Source organism: Perna viridis, chromosome 15 (genome assembly GCF_037379345.1).
Source record: "Perna viridis isolate PV_CMFRI_1.1 ecotype Kerala chromosome 15, ASM3737934v1, whole genome shotgun sequence".
Classification (NCBI taxonomy): Eukaryota; Metazoa; Mollusca; class Bivalvia; order Mytilida; family Mytilidae; genus Perna; species Perna viridis.
In genome coordinates, this window is record NC_142459.1 from 20,543,693 (window position 1) to 20,560,576 (window position 16,884).

The 16,884-nt window shown below is 33.6% G+C and overlaps 1 protein-coding gene across 1 annotated transcript; it reads left to right on the plus strand.

Moving 5' to 3' along the window:
- The first annotated feature begins 12,575 nt into the window (after positions 1–12,575).
- Positions 12,576–13,607, plus strand: LOC148597410 (uncharacterized). The gene has a single exon (XM_088563029.1). It carries the CDS (start codon positions 12,576–12,578, stop codon positions 13,605–13,607), a length of 1,032 nt encoding a protein of 343 aa, XP_088419155.1.
- Positions 13,608–16,884: the final 3,277 nt, after the last annotated feature.

Sequence of the window (16,884 nt, forward strand, 5' to 3'; positions counted from 1 at the left end):
CGCGCTAGAACTCTAACAAAAAGGCTTCTGGAACAGGGCTATGTTGCTACAAGATTGAAGTCATCACTACAGAAGTTTTATGGTCGTCATCATGAACTCGTAGATCGTTATGGTGATTCCATCTGCACCATGAAAACTGATTTATTCAACGGGTCATAGTATTCCTTTCCTCGTTTGTCTACCCCGGACTTGCCTTTTTATGAGCAACTCGGCGGGTGTGTCTAGAAAAGCAGAGGACGGTTACCCTATCGGTGCACCTGGTCCATGCTCCCAGTTTTTAGCGTCCGAGTCGCTCATTTGCTTTTGTTACTTTGTATGTATGATTTTGGTTACTTTATGTTCTTTGTTGTGTATGTCTGTTTTCCATATCTGGTCTCTGGATTGCATTCTTTTGATTACCGCTATGACCTTGGTTCCCTTGATTACTCTTTGTATTAGATGTTTGTTAAATTTTCGTAACAGATTTCTCAGCTTCTATTGGAGGGAATGCTTACATTTGGTATAATGCTTTTCAGTGTTGCATTAAGACTTGTTTTGTGCCTCTCCTTTCCATGTTTGTCACTCATTTACTTCATGTTTATCATAGATGATATACTGAAGGTGTTTGTACACAACGCAACGTGCAACATCTAGTCAATCTCAATATTTTACCATATGTTCACTCAGTGTTATATTTGAGAAAAATTATCAAAAGTTTTAGGTATAATTTACCTTAAATTGGATTATCTTCCTTTCGCCTTGTCAATAATTGAAATCTCTCTTGCGCAAATATATATGACACAAACAACCCTTGTGCAGTTTAAGATAATTTCCGTTTACGAGATTACGACAAACAGAGTTAACCGTATACACCCAAAAACTTGGTTTGCAGGGGAACACAAATGCAGAGAAAAATAAATGTTTCTTTAGGTTCCATACACTGTAATTATACAAAAACGCATGGTTCCCGAAGATTTGTTCGGATTGTGGTAAATAATAATAATAATAATAATAATAATGATAATAATAATAGTAATGTATGAAAAGTTGACCTTGATTCAATATCATCTACCTGTAGAAACTTATAATCACATACAATTTCTTTATAGGTTCGTCTTTCTGTCAGCTTACCATTTATTTTAAAATACATGCAATATTGTTCCTCGAATCAAGTATCAAAGATGCAATAATATTTCAAATAATTTAAGGAGGTAGACCTAGGGTAATGACACAAACCTTAAGAATCATTGGAACGTGTGTATTCGGCATTTTACATCAATCTTATGTAAGCATCTAATTAATTTGGATTCATTTTATTCTGCTTCAAACGAAAGCTTGAGAGGCTTTGGTGAAATTGAATTTGATACAAACATATCACTGATTTCATGTGTTATGTCCTTTATCCTTGGCCAACCTCCTTAAACAAAAAAAACAGTAGTCAGGTTATTTGGTAAGCTGCTAAAGCGGGCTGTTTCTATGGGAAGTACAGAGTAAATTTTATTCCAACAAATATTTTGATCGAATGCTATGTTAAACTCATGAAAGTGTAAGAAATAAACATGGATTTTTCTGTATCTATCAAGAGTAAATGAATGACTATGTAGATAAATTTATATTTAAAGTTCCCTAACAAATCGATCAATTTATGAACAGATTAAAAAATATATATTTCCTTGTATATCAAACTTAATAATGTTTTTATGTTAGTTATGTCGTTCTTACTATTTTTGAAAATAACAAATTATCATTTATTTCTTAAATAAAAACTTGAGTTTGAGATCTCAAATTACTAGATATTCCAAGGACGACATTTTGATAAGAAATGAAACAGGTCTTAACCGATCACAAACAATAAACCGAAAGATGTGAAAAATAAGATAGAAACGCTCAAAGAATATCCTGCTCCCCACTTCAGCCACCCGCTGGTTGAATACTAAACAAAGTCGTTTTTATTTTGTTCACGAGAATAAAATATAAGTACAGTATAAAAAAAAGTATTTGTTTAAGGAGGTAAACCTAGGGTAAGGGACACAACTCTTAAAAATCATTCAAACATTTGTATTCAGCTTTTTACAACAATCATATGTAAGCATCTAATTAACTTGGATTCATTTTATTCTGCTTCAAACAAAAGCTTGAGAGGCTTTGGTGAAATTGAATATAATACAAACATATCACCGACTTCATGAGGTATGTGCCATACACTATGTCTACCTCCTTAATATCTCGATTCAATGAAGAATAATTTAAATTTCTATTGATTTGTTGTGTTTTAAAATCATTTATGCATTAAATTTACATGATATATACAGATACTGTGCCTTTTGGTGACATTCGTAGTCTATGTAAAACTTTTTTAAAGAAACAGTTTGAGAGAATTTAATTATTTTGGAATATTGGAAGCTATTTTCTTTTTTTTAATTGTTTACTGATTGTGGTTTGTTGTAGGAATTCATTCTATGTGACTATGAATATCTTCATAATGACGGGGTTATACAAAGAAGTAATATACCATATGCTTTGAATGAAGCTTGGTTTAAATAACTACTATGAATTATCGGTTTCTAAGTAACACATAACCACCTAATGCTAGGAATATATGATGGCCTGAATGGTGACAGTGACAACTTACGTAATATTATGCTTTGACCAACAACCTCTCAGTGTATATATGGTACTTTTCGTCGTTAATTAAAGTATCTTCCTCACAAATATGTATGGTTATGTGGGGAATGACGCATTGTCATTACAAAGCTTTTTATAATTAACTGGTGTATATAATGAGACAAGTTTAATAGGATAACGACAGGGTATCTACTACGGCCTTAGATGCGAAGGTAAGAGCGGTACTCGAAGTATAAAACTTGAGAGAGTCACATTAATTGTGAAAGTTGGAAGCATTTTATTCTTTTTTTTAATTGTTTTTTTTTTATTTTGTTTTACTCAAAAATGGAAACCTTCATATTTATGAGATATTAACAGCACACAAATTAAATGTAAAATGTTAAAATATATGAAAATCCATTTTTAAGTTAGGAGAAGCATATTTGTTTAAATAATGACTGGACGTGTCGAGTACTTTTTGTTTTAGACGTTTTCGTAAGCATATGGTGATTTCACATATCCACAATTTATGGTAGGGTAGAGTAGCGGATAATTGCTTATCTCCAATTTTCGTCAATAAGTGGACACATGACTTTATTCTGTATCGCTGGAAAGAACTTAAGATGTTGTCTTTATCAAATTTGGTCACGCGTCGATGGAAAGCGATCCATGTTGAAACAGTTGTATTTCTAAAAAGGTAATGAATAAGTATTTCTGTTTGTGGTGTACCAATTTTCGTGGTTTTCGTGGGTTTGGTAAACAACGAAATTTGGTTCCAAAGAAAAGGAAATGTTCCATTCGTTTTTATGTTAGATTTGGAAAATCAACGAATTCAAGAATCTACGGACTGATATTTTTCCCAAAACCACGAAAATTGGTACCCACGAATAAAAGTACTTTCACAGTACTTGTTTTTCGCATAGATTTATGTAAAAAGTATCAAATCCACATTCATCATTTGTTAGCTCAACACCTGCATACAAGATTAAAATGACGATTCGAAATTGTTTAAAAGAATATCATCGTCACACTTTCATATAATGCAAGTTAATTGTGAACGAAGGAAATTAAGAATGGTAAACAAACATTTTGTTACTTTTTTAATGAGGTAGACCTAGGGTAAGGAACATCATACTCAATTTCACCAAAACCTCTCAAGCTTTCATTTGACACAGAATGAAATAAATCAAAAAAGTTACTTTGATGCTTAAAAGACATTGATGTAAAATGCTGGATACAACCATATCACTGATTTGAAGTGTTATGTCGCTTACCCCGGTCTACCTCCTTAAAACAACTTCAGCAAACTACAATATTTTACAGCGATGTCTGTGAAGATGATTACCATTTGCAAAGAATATGTAATAATGTGTATTTTATTTTAATAAACCAATTTTCAGAAAATGCAAACAATATTTTGAATTCCTACAATTGTTAGTCCAAACGTGACCTTGGATTCTTATACAAATGTATAACATGTACAAAATAGAAAGTTAACACACTGGAGAAATTCTTCTTTTTTTATAAGTTTAAATTAAGCTGTATCTCATACAAAATTTAAGGGTTTTCAAAGTACTGAGCAGGAATTTTGCGTTACAACTTTCTATATTATTCTGTCGGTATCTGACAATTTCTTTAATTTAAAACGTAAGCTAATTTGCAGTGTTATTACCAGTTAAACAGATAGAGACTTATCGAACTAGTTTTCCTGTATTTATAAACTAATTGACACCTCCTAAATCGTTACACGTTTCAGGAGGCGTATATGCATTTGACAGTACTTCAATATTCATCCTACAACAAATCATTTTGTTTTTATTCTCTCAAGGCATTTCTTTTCCAAAAAAAACTAAGGAACCAGTGAGAACTACATAAACTATCACATTTAAGCTTTTTAAAGAAATCTTTTCTATATCTAAATATTAATTGTCTGAATGTCGATATGTTCACTGCAATGCTGTCATACCAGAGAATTAGTTAAATATATAACAGCTAATTATACAATTTGATAGGTTTAACGATAGTCTAACGAGACTACACAGTGGGCCAAAATCGAAAGCAAAGAAAACAGAGTGTGACATCCTTAATGCCAGTAAAAACGCTTTCGGAATTTATGACTTGATATTGCCATCCACGAATTAAAGTACTTTCACAGTAATGTAAAATGAAGATTAATTATATCATATGACACATACTGTCATTGTATTATTTTGTTATTATACCCATCGCAAACACGGTTTGTGAGTTATATAGGAATCACCCCGTCTCTGTCTGTACTCATTTCCTTTTATTGTAACTCTTCATAAATAGCTCAAGGGAATCTGGTGAAATTTTATAGGAAGGTTGGATATCATATGTAGATGTGCATGAATGAATTAATATATTCACTTTGGGGGGACTCCAAAAGGAGATAATCCAAATTAAGGGTTTTACATGTTAAAACATCGTAAGCACAACTTCTCCCAAACCGCTCAAGGGATTTTAATGATATTTCATCGGAAGGTTGAGTATCATATATAGATGCACATGAAGGAATATAATATCTGTCATAGATTTTCAAAGGGAGATAATTAAATTAAAGTGTTTTACATGTTAAAACATGGAAAGTGCAACTCCTAAACCTCTCAAGAAATTTGGATAAAATTTTTAGGAAGGTTGGGTATCGTATATAGATGTGAAGGGGGTGTATAAACTGTTGAGGGACTTTAAAGATAATTCAAATTAAGGGCTTTACAGTTAAAACCTCGTAAGGATAACTTCTCCCAAACCGTTGAGTGGATTTTGATCCATGTGTATATGTACAAGAAAGAATTTAATTATTGTTTGATAATGCCAAAGGGAGATAACCCAACAATCATTTTGCATTCGAGTCAATTCGAAGCGGGGTTATTTTCTTTTTGAGGTTTCTTTCTCACAGCATTTCTAGTTGTTATGGCAAACACTTTCGCCGTTTTCTTGTTAATTAATAAAGTAAGATACACTAATCAATTGCATTATAGTTATAATAAAAGAGAATTACAATGACTTGGAAAATACAGGAATCAATTCTTATCGAAAACCAATAAACTATTCAAAGAGGTCGTACATTCCGTGGCAATCCGTTCCAATACCTATTTCATATCTTAGTATTAGATGTATTTATTAATAGCATCAGACACAGTCGATGTATAATAGGAATTCCCTGTATAAGGGAGCAGCTTTCTGTTTTGTATGTGTAAGAGGTTACATAGATTCAAACTATCACCTTAGAATTTTTCTTGCGATAACCTTGAACTACATGCACATTTTAAAGAGTAATTAAGGAAACCAAGGTTCCAGTTAAAATCAAAAGAATGTAATCCAGACACAAACACCAGGCATCGAAAACAGACAAATAAAACATAAAACATAAAACAACCAAAATAATACATACAAAGTAAAAATGTAAATGAACAACTCGGAGTCCATTAGAAAAACTGGGAGCATGGACCAGGTGCACTGATAGGTAGGCGTCCTAAACTTCACTTATAACTTCTTGTACATGTACATGCGTTGTGAGTAAGCTTAATAGCATGGGCAACTGATTTACAATATGACTATCTATAGTAAACTTTTTAGACTAATTTTGCAAGCCTTTTTATTTAATAAAATGCATTTTATTTCATACACAAATGTATTGACAACAGAATTCCATTTTAACTGTACTACACTTCATTTCATTTTTCTTCAAGTTATGAGCAATCAAAATTTGTTAATAAAATTCAAAATTAATTAACACAATTACCGAAATAATTTTCTCTATAGGCAATGATTAAAAGGAATAGAAAAAAATGAAAATCCTTATAACAAATGGAAATATCAAGGGAAAGTCGGAAAGTTGGAAAGCACAACAATGATCTTGACTGTATGGTAACATTAGGATTCATTAACTTTAATTTACAATCTCGAGTAGAGAAATTATTTAAATCACTCAATCCTGAAGGATAATCTATAAATAATGCTATGATATAATAATCATAAAATCAGAATTTCTAATATGACGTCTTCAGATCGTCAAACAGTATATGTCGGTACAACCCCACCTTTAGCACCTGCGCACTGCATCTTTTTTTCTTGCGCTGTCACTTCGACAAAACACTTATTTAAAAACGTTTATGCGATGATTTAACGGCTGAGAGGTTATCTAATTGAAATCGATTTTATAAATACACACATTTAACACATACGAAGACATAAATATACTAATTTAATTCAACTTCAATACAGGGGAGGTTAATAGGAACAGCCGTTATTTTGGCAACGCCTAGGAAAATTTTTGTCACAAAAATTACCGTATTTGTCATAATTCGTGCTCGGTGTTAAATAATCGAATATAAATGCCATCCCCATGTTAAAATCAGTACAAATCTATCCCCTCTACGAATTATTTCTTAATTGGTGCATCGACTATCGGTTAGTAAATTTACATAAAACATCAGTGTATATCACTGTGTACTCCTCCGATAAATTAATTACAACTTGTCCATATTAGTTAATTAAAGAGAACAACGAAACACATGCGACATATAGGTTTACATATTTAAACGAATGATAGCATAATGCTGATCAATGAGAGCTCTATTTAGTTGGTTACTTAATGCAAAACGGCGGAACAAAACACCATACTTTGTTTATGATTTAAATGGAAAGCACATATTACAAGACTGGTGTAGTCCGTATGGTAAAAGTTCAAAATCCCTCTGTTTTGACTAGACTTGACTCTTTTCCCTCGTGCATAATCATCCGGTACTGTGTCGACCTTTTTAATTAAACAGGACTTACCGGCATGTATCGCTGGTCGCCTTTGATTCGTGCTCGCATAATTTGCTCGTCCTGTTCATAAATCTGCCTCTTAAATCTAAGCAAACAGGGTACATCCATTATCCGAATTCTATCTGTCTTTGGTTTGTAAGAAAATTTGGGGTACACTCATGGTTCGTCTGAAACTCAACACCCTTATTTTATTCAACATACTTTCACCCACATTTTTTATGTGCGATTTATCTTTGAATTTACCTATCTTACATTTTTTGTTAGTTTGTTTTTATACTTCAATCTTTGTTCCTCACTGAATTAAATTTCTCACTTTTTTTGCTTATTTGGTATATGTGCTTCAATCTTTATTCCTCAACAACTGTATATTATTATTGTAAAATATGCATGTTTATCTGTATGCCAATGTTTCTACATAGGTTAAGCAGATTCAAGTTTTTATAGATTGCTCTGTCTAAAACTATGCAAAAATAAACATATATACTGTTAAAGTACTTTAATTTGTGGATACCGATTATGGTGGATTAGGGAAGAAACACAAATGGGTAGATTCTTGAATTCGTGGTTATGAGATTTTCAGTAAAACATCAATGTAAATTTCCTTTTCGTTGAGAACCAAATTTCGTGGCTTAGGCTATCTACGAAAACCACGAAATTAGTACCCTACGAACAATAGTACTTTCACTGTAATTAGTTTTAAAAAATATGTATCTTCTTTTTATTTTTGTAACATTATTTTCGTGACCGCATACATATACTTTTATATTTTGTAAAAAAAGACACTGCAATTTTTAAAACATTGGTTCATTGTTCCTTTGTTTGTTTGTTCATATAAAATGATTCTAGGCTTGTCCTACAAGGGACGGAGGTATTTGTACTCAAAATATATTTAACTGAGGTAATGACGCGTTATGTAAATATATTGCAAATTTCTGAACAACGGCAGTATGCGGGAGGAGCTCAAGCATACACATCCTATCTGCATACATCACTTATCTCATTTAAATATAAGATTTGACTTTTTATTAGCAACGTAGCAGAACGTGTTTCTAGAAAGACAGAAGACGCTTACACTACCCGTACACATGGTTCACGATCACAGTTCTTACTGGAGTCCGAGTTGCTAATTTATCTTTGTTTCGATTTACCTGCTATTTTGGGTATTTCGATATATTTAGTGTGTGTGTCTGTTTTTCATTTTTAATCTTTATACTTGGTTTACATTCTTGTGGTTTCTGCTGGGATACTGGTTATCTTCATTAATCTTCTGACAGAAAGATTATGAGCTATATACTGAAAAAGTGCTATTTTTCGTGGGGTACCAATGCTCGTGGTTTTCGTGGGTAGGAAAAAACCTCGAATTTGTGTTCCCAACGAAAAGGAAATTTCCTGTCATGTGTATACCTAAAATCTCAAAACCACAAATTAAATAATCCACGAACTCGTGTATCTTCCCTTATTCACGAAAATTGGTATCCACGTATTAAAATACTTTCATGTTATTATGACAGTGAATCTTTATTGTATGGCGTCACTGCCGCTACGTCCAAATTAATGTTTTGTTTTTATAACAAATCCTAAAACTTAGCATTTTAATCAAGTATTACGCTTAAATGTAGCGATATTGACCTTTGACCTTTATCACATTATCAATGAATGGCCTCTTAAGGTAATCATTATCATTAGATGTTTTAGTTTGTCATTTCCGTATACAAATAGATAGATCAAAATTTGGAAATCATTTTATATATATACATTGATACATTTTAGCATAATTTACGAAGCAGATCTTTGATTTTAACATTGTTAATTGGACAAACTGTAATAATACAAATATCAGTCTAACATACATATATATACACAATTCACTCGAACTTATCATGGACTTAAGTAGCGTTTTAATCAAATATCAGAGAGGAAACATTTTGTGCATCTAAAAAAAACTCACCAAATTCACTTCTTTCTTTAATACACAAACCAGATATTCATTAATTTGTAGCACTTTTGAGAACATATTTCATAGATCATATTATAATTGGCACTTTGCAAGAGTTATTGTTCTTGGTTTTGGTTGATTTAAGTGGTAACATGAAGTATGGATGTCTACAAAATTCAGATCGTTATGTAGAAACGACTAAAGTAACGTAGAATATTGCGTATGTCGATAGAAAAAGAATTGTTCGTTCGGTGGGATTTTCTGCAACTCTACCATCTGCAGTGTCTGAATTATTATGGATTGGTACAAAAAATTGACGTTACGTATAACTAATATTTTTATATCCGAGTGATGCAAAAAACGTTTTCTTGTCAAAAATATATGCATTTTTCAGTCGCAGTGTACTATAACTTCATTGTTTGTATTGATCATAAACTCCATAGGGATAATTGATAATTATTTTGGGATTTAGATCTTCTTTTTTACTTGATTTTGATGCTTCTGATGCAAGGGAGAGGATACTCCTTGCATTACGTGTACAGCATATCAAAATTTGCAATATCATATGATAAGTACTTTTGTATTACACATATATTTACCGCATTAAATGTCTTTGCTTAATGCGGACTATCAACCGCACAGAAGATGTCTTCATTAGACCATTGGTTAAAAATTTATAGCGTGACTCTGTTCTGTTAACTTTTCTCTTTCCGTGAGTTCCTCTTTGCTCGCTTTGTATCTTATAAATGATATGTCCCGATATGTAGTCGCTTCCGGTTAATTACTGCGTTTCCGGCTAATGGCTGGTACTTGAATTATTGCAGCAATTTTCCTCATTAGTTGTAGATATATTAATAAGTCAGATCAAAAAGCTCTGATAGAATTGTAGTTGATCCTAATGGCATTGTCTTTAGATAGAGGACATCACACAGGTTTTAGCTGCACATTTATTTTTGTTGCTTTGTATGTATTATCACGGTTATGTGTGTATGTTTCCGTGTCTTGTATTTGTCCCTGGATTATATTATTTTGATTTCCACTAGAATACCACTTTCAAAGGAACTAAAAATATGACTTTCTTTCTCATATAATATATTTGATACGATTGTCATTTAAAATTTGGGAATAATCAAAATGTCTATTGAAAAATAACATAAATTTTCCATGTGCATATTGTTTATTGCGCGATCTCACCATGCATTAAAATTTGCCTTGTACATGTACTATTTGAAGCAACTTCCATTTCTGCCGTTGATACAAATAGTTCTTTGGTGTACTAGTTAATAATTGTGTTTCTCCATTTCAAAGAAGAATTTGCGGTCAGTGTTTCAAAACACATCACGAAGCAGAAATATAATCCTTTACTTGCATCTGCACAAACCTAAACATCCGATCATTCAGGTAAACAAAAAAAAAGGTTTTGTTGAAACAGTGACCTGTTTACCTATTATTTGCCGTTGTCAGATTTGTCCACAAAACTAGAAATTATTTTTAAAACTGCAATTAAGCGTTATTAAAGACAGAGGACGGGGTCAAGCAAAAAATAACGTCCTTTGTTGTTGCTTGGAGTTTATAAACGTGGCCTTTCTAATTATGAAGTAATATTAAATCTTGAATGTTCGACGTATTTCATACACGTAGTCAACATGAATATAAACAAGACATTAATCTTCTGTTATTGTTTGACGTCAAATTATTTTGGCGAACGGCGTTGTAAAAAGTCAACAAAGGCGACGTCACAAACCTAACGTCACTCTAGAATTTTGAAAATATCTGGCAGTGACAGGGTTAAAATCGAGATGAGAGGAACTAAGTAACGGAGTAAATTCTTAAAATTTCTATACGGAAAAGTAATGAAACAGTTATGGCAGCGTAGTGCGCATGCGATATCATGTTTTGTGGAATACTTAAAAGTGATTTCAAAAAGGATGCAGAATGCATACAGAATTGTGGAACGTAATTCATTTCAAATGAATTCATCAAAAAGGATTATTAATTGTTCTTGAATGTATTTATTTGTCTAACATTTTACATTTATTTATTCCAATAATTTGGAACCGTTTTAACATTAATCATATAAACACACCTCACAGAAAGGATCATAATGGGAGATGTTACTCTTTTTTCTTCCCTTCACATCAAATTTTAGCCGACTTAAAACATTATACATCGTTGTTTTTCCAAAAAGGATGGAACACCTAGATACAAATATATAGTTCTTGGTAGCAATTCCTCATAGTTTGTAAGAAATAATTCAATATCATCTTCCAAATACACAGAGGAAGATGTTTACAAAATGCTGGAATTTTTAATCGACAACATATTTGTCCAGTGTGGTGGACGTGTTTTTCAACAAACGGTCGGCATTCCAATGGGAACAAATTGTGCTCCTTTACTTGCTGACCTATTCCTTCACTCTCATGAGGTAACTTTATAGCTGATCTGATCAGAAAGAAAGAATATCGTTTGGCTAGGTCCTTTAATCTCAGTTTCCGCCATATAGATGACGTATTATCTTTAAACAATCCTAATTTTGGGGATTTGATACATCGCATCTACCCAAAAGAACTTGAGATAAAGGATACTACAGACACTGTGAAGTCAGCCTCATATCTTGACCTACACTTAGTAATCGATGGTAACTATTGACCAAACTTTATGACAAACGTGATGACTTTTCATTCCGAATTGTCAACTTTCCTTTCATCTGTGGCAACATCCCTTCGGCTCCTGCGTATGGAGTGTTCATATCACAACTCATACGTTATGCCAGAGCTTGCTGAAACTACGCAGACTTTTTGTATCGCGCTAGAACTCTAACAAATAGGCTTCTAGAACAGGGTTATGTTGCTACAAGATTGAAGTCATCACTACAGAAGTTTTATGGTTGTCATCATAAACTCGTGGATCGTTATGGTGTATCCATCAGCACCATGAAAACTGATTTATTCAACGGGTCATAGTTTGCCTTTCCTCGTTTGTCTACCCCGGACTTGACTTTTTATGAGCAACTCGGCGGGTGTTTTTAGAAAAGCAGAGGACGCTTACACTACCGGTGCACCTGGTCCATGCTTCCAGTTTTTAGGGGAGTCCGAGTTGCTCATTTACTTTTGTTACTTTGTATGTGTGATTTTAGTTACTTTATGTTCTTTGTTGTGTATGTCTGTTTTCCATGTCTGGTCTTTGTCCCGGTATGCACTACAGGGTTATCTGTAAGACGTTGAACATTTATCTCTATTTTTCAGAAGATAAAGCATAAAGAAATATGAACGTTACAGCAGATTATTTACCCCTGAACTGGTCCATGACAACACACTCCTCATCTAAGGCCCTGAGCGAGAACAGTTATAGAGTTTTGGATTATTTCAATCTGGTTATCATGCCACTAGCGTTAGTCGTCGGTATAATCGGCAATCTAATAACGATCATCGTAATGAACACCACACGGTTCTCTCACTTTGGCTCACGATATTTCCTCGTCGGGCTAGCCATTGCCGATATGTCCGTTATTATTACCCAGCCAATGAAAAATATGTTCGTCATTAAGTTGATTGGATTCGACTTGCGATCGGTTTCCTTGGTCGGATGCAAGATATATTTCTTGGTCCATAGAATGGGTAAGATGATGTCCTCATGGTTTGTAGTATGGATGGCAGTGGAAAGATTAACAGCAATAAGAGCTCCATTTGCCGTCAAAAAGTGGTTTTCAAGACGAAATATATTTATAGGCATTGCGATGATGTCTTTAATAATTGGAAGCTTCTGTGCTGGCTATTCATACTGCACAAAGATCGATCAGAATGGCATTTGTAACCCAGATGTCTATGACAAGAATGATACCGAGGCAGTCACGCTGTTCCGGCACATGCTAAACACTGGAGTTACCTTGTATTTTCTTGGTCCTTTGGTTATTCTTTTAATAGTCATTCCAGCCATAATAATCAGTCTTCTTAAAATACAGCGGGACAGGACCACGATGGCAAAAGTAAACACAAAAAGCATTGTAATCAGACCGACCACAATGCTTCTTACGGTAATGGTTGCTTACATTCTGTCAGTAACGCCCATAGGTATCGTCAGAATCATTGTTAACTATTCCGGCGTTAACTTGTTTGCCGTCAACATGACCTGGTTCTCCACATTCCGGGATGTAGCACACGTGTTGGAAATAATCAATTACGCCATCAACTTCTTTCTCTATGTGTGTTCATCACTTGACTTTAGAAAAGGTGTTTTGGAGTTAATTTTCTCGACAAGAAGAAGACGCGGTGGCGGTTCCATTCGTGACAGTCGTTAATATCGAACCATCTTGAATTAAGGAGGATTTTTTCGCCCAGCCACAACCGACTTTGTCCCTTTCGTTCTTATGTTATGTAATATTTACATATAACGAATAACTATAATTTGAACATCAGGTGTTTTGTTGTAATGATACCCGAAATTATTATATATTGTCATTTTAAGATCAAGACAAGCTAATGAAAAAATGGTAGACATATTTAGCATTGAAATTATGACAATGAAATAACAGTATGTACCGATTATTAACACGAGTATACGAACAGATGATTGCTGTTGTCTCCCATCTCAAGGCGTCCATTGTCGACGTCCTTCATTTTTTTTTCAAACATTTTTTTCTCAGACTGCACGACAGATTTTAAATAAAAGTACAAAAAATGCGTTATGATTTGTAGGACGACTCTGTGTTAAGGTTACATTAAATTCTCCTTCAAAACAGGTCATGACGTTGTATTTTTTGCAGTTTTAGTCAATGTCTTGATACAATAATAGAGAGAAAGAGTAATAAAGAAAACCAAGGTTATAGCGGTAATCAAAGAGTAATCAAGGGAACAAAGGTTATAGTAGTAATCAAGAGTAATCAAGGGAACAAAGGTTATAGTAGTAATCAAAGGAATGCAATCCAAGGACAAAGACCAGACATGAAAAGCAGACACACACAACAAAGAACACAAAGCGACAAAAATCATACACACAAAGCAACAAAAGCAAATTAGCAACTCGAACTCCACTATAAAACTGGGAGCATGGACCAGGTGCACCGGTAGGATAAGCATCCTCTGCTTTTTTAGAAACACCTGCCGGCCGAGTTGCTCATAAAAAGTCAAGTCCGGGGTAGACGAAAGAGGAAAAAAAACTATGACACGTTGAACAAAATCAGTTTTCATGGCGTAAATGGATATACCGTAACGATCCACGAGTTCATGATGACGACCATAAAACTTTGTACTGATGACTTCAATCTTGTAGCAACTCAACCCTGTTCCAGAAAGATATAAATAAAACTTCTAACTGATGAAATTATGTATGTCCTATAGTCCAATTCACCTCAGATTGTTTGCGGTTTTTTGCGTTTATTTTTGTAATTACTCGACGGTTCTTTTCAAAAACTTGCCATTTTATTCATGTCGTTCTGTACTACGATTCCCTTACAATTATTTTTCGTTCTTACCTACGAGATTGAAAAAATTCAAAATTTATTTTTCCTACGAGAATTTTGCATTGAATGTATTGTTTATCCGCCATCTTGTTTCTATGGATATTTTGAAATGTTCCCTATTATCTCACAATTGAAGAGCTGAAATAACATGATTTCCCGCCATATTTCTGGTTCCCTGCTAATTTATTACTTTATGTGGTAAGACTCTTATTAAGTACCAGTTGTAACATTTTCATTCGGAACTTCTGGTTTTGTCTTTTACTAAAGGTAAAGAGCAGAAATATGGCGGGAAATCATGGTATTCAGCTCTTCAATTGTGAGATAATAGGGAACATTTCAAAATATCCATAGAAACAAGATGGCGGATAAACAATACATTCAATGCAAAATTCTCGTAGGAAAAATAAATTTTGAATTTTTTCAATCTCGGAGGTAAGAAAGAAAAAAAATTGTAAGGGAATCGTAGTACAGAACGACATGAATAAAATGGCAAGCTTTTGAAAGGAACCGTCGAGTAATTACAGAAATAAACGCAAAAAACCGCAAACAATCTGAGGTGACTTGGACTATAGATGAGTGTCCTTTTAGGTCTCAGTATTAGTACGACTTGTTTGAGATATTGCCCTTGCAATGTGAAAATGAAAGTTATTTTGCAGATTAGATACGATAGCTAAGGTCACTCAACAACTTTATTGTTCCAATTCGCTATTGAAACTACAAGTCGACTAGTAAAACATTAATCTGATAACAACAACCACGTGCCACCTTCTTCAACCATACTTTTTGCTTTGTTGGTATTGTGGTACATTTTGTGTTTTTCATATTGTATGCAAATGTTGTAATCTTGTCGACGCAACACAAATGTTCCAACCCCTAAGACTTACAAAATGAGATTTAGTTCTGTTTAGATCACATGGTAAATACAATGTATTATGTATGTAAGCAATATAATTTTCGGCTTTGTCTAAAATGGAACAATATGTACATGTATTTGTAATAATATGACACTAAATTTTGTTGTTATAGATAACTCAACCAACGAGAAAATACGGAATTTTTTATTTTACTCAATCACTTCCTAACTGCATACGCCATTTCCGAACACGTCACTCCGATAGAACGCGTTCGAGCCATTCATAATTTGGAGCATCTACAAAGATATTGTGTTGGTGAGGCATTGTCCATGATAGGGAAAAAAATATAGTATACATATTTACAACGAATGTGGATTACCAGTATGTTAGTTTAACATTTGATATGAAGCTTACGTTGTAGAAACTATATATATATATATATATATATATATTTGCGATGCAAATTTTTGGTCGCTCCCTCCGCGGGACTCGAACTCGTACCGCTGTGACATCTATGGCAACACCGCCTGCACAAAGTCCAGCGCCCTAGACCACTCGGCCAGCTAGGCTATATAAAAATATAGTTTTCGCTGGCCGGGTCATTTCGACCAAAAATTTGCATCGCAAATTTGACAGTTCTAACATAGTTGGGAATCAGACCTTTCAATACGTTTACGTATCTTCTCTGTATCAATTTGATCCGATGGAGCAGTGTAGCGAATAGAGTCGTCACATTCTGAGACGTTTATATATATAAATATAATATAAATTGTATATACATGTATATGAGAAATAATTTATTGTAAAAAATGTCTTGTTTGTTATCAAAATGTAATAAATTATGAGTACTGGGTAAAATGTTGTCTTATTAGGTTAGCTTATTAGTAAGTTATTAAAAATGATATGAAGAAAATATTGCAACGAATATTTTTAAACACCTAAAAACATATGCCGCTGCTTATTTGTGTTTGTCTTGCTTCTTTTCTTTTAGGGTCACCATGAAAGAGTAATCAATGGAACCAAGATTATAGTGGTAATCAAAAGAATGTAATCCAGGGACAAAGACCAGACATGGAAGAGTAATCAAGGGAACCAAGGTTATGGCGGTAATCAAAAGAATGTAATCAAGGGACAAAGACCAGACATGGAAAACAGACATACACAACAAAGAACATGCAGTAAATAAAATCATACAAAGTAACAAAAGCAAATGAGCAACTCGGACTCCACTAAAAACTGGGAGCATGGACCAGGTGCACCGG

Coding starts and splice junctions, on each gene's coding strand:
- LOC148597410 (XM_088563029.1), top strand. CDS start 12,576: ATGAACGTTACAGCAGATTATTTACCCCTGAACTGGTCCATGACAACA.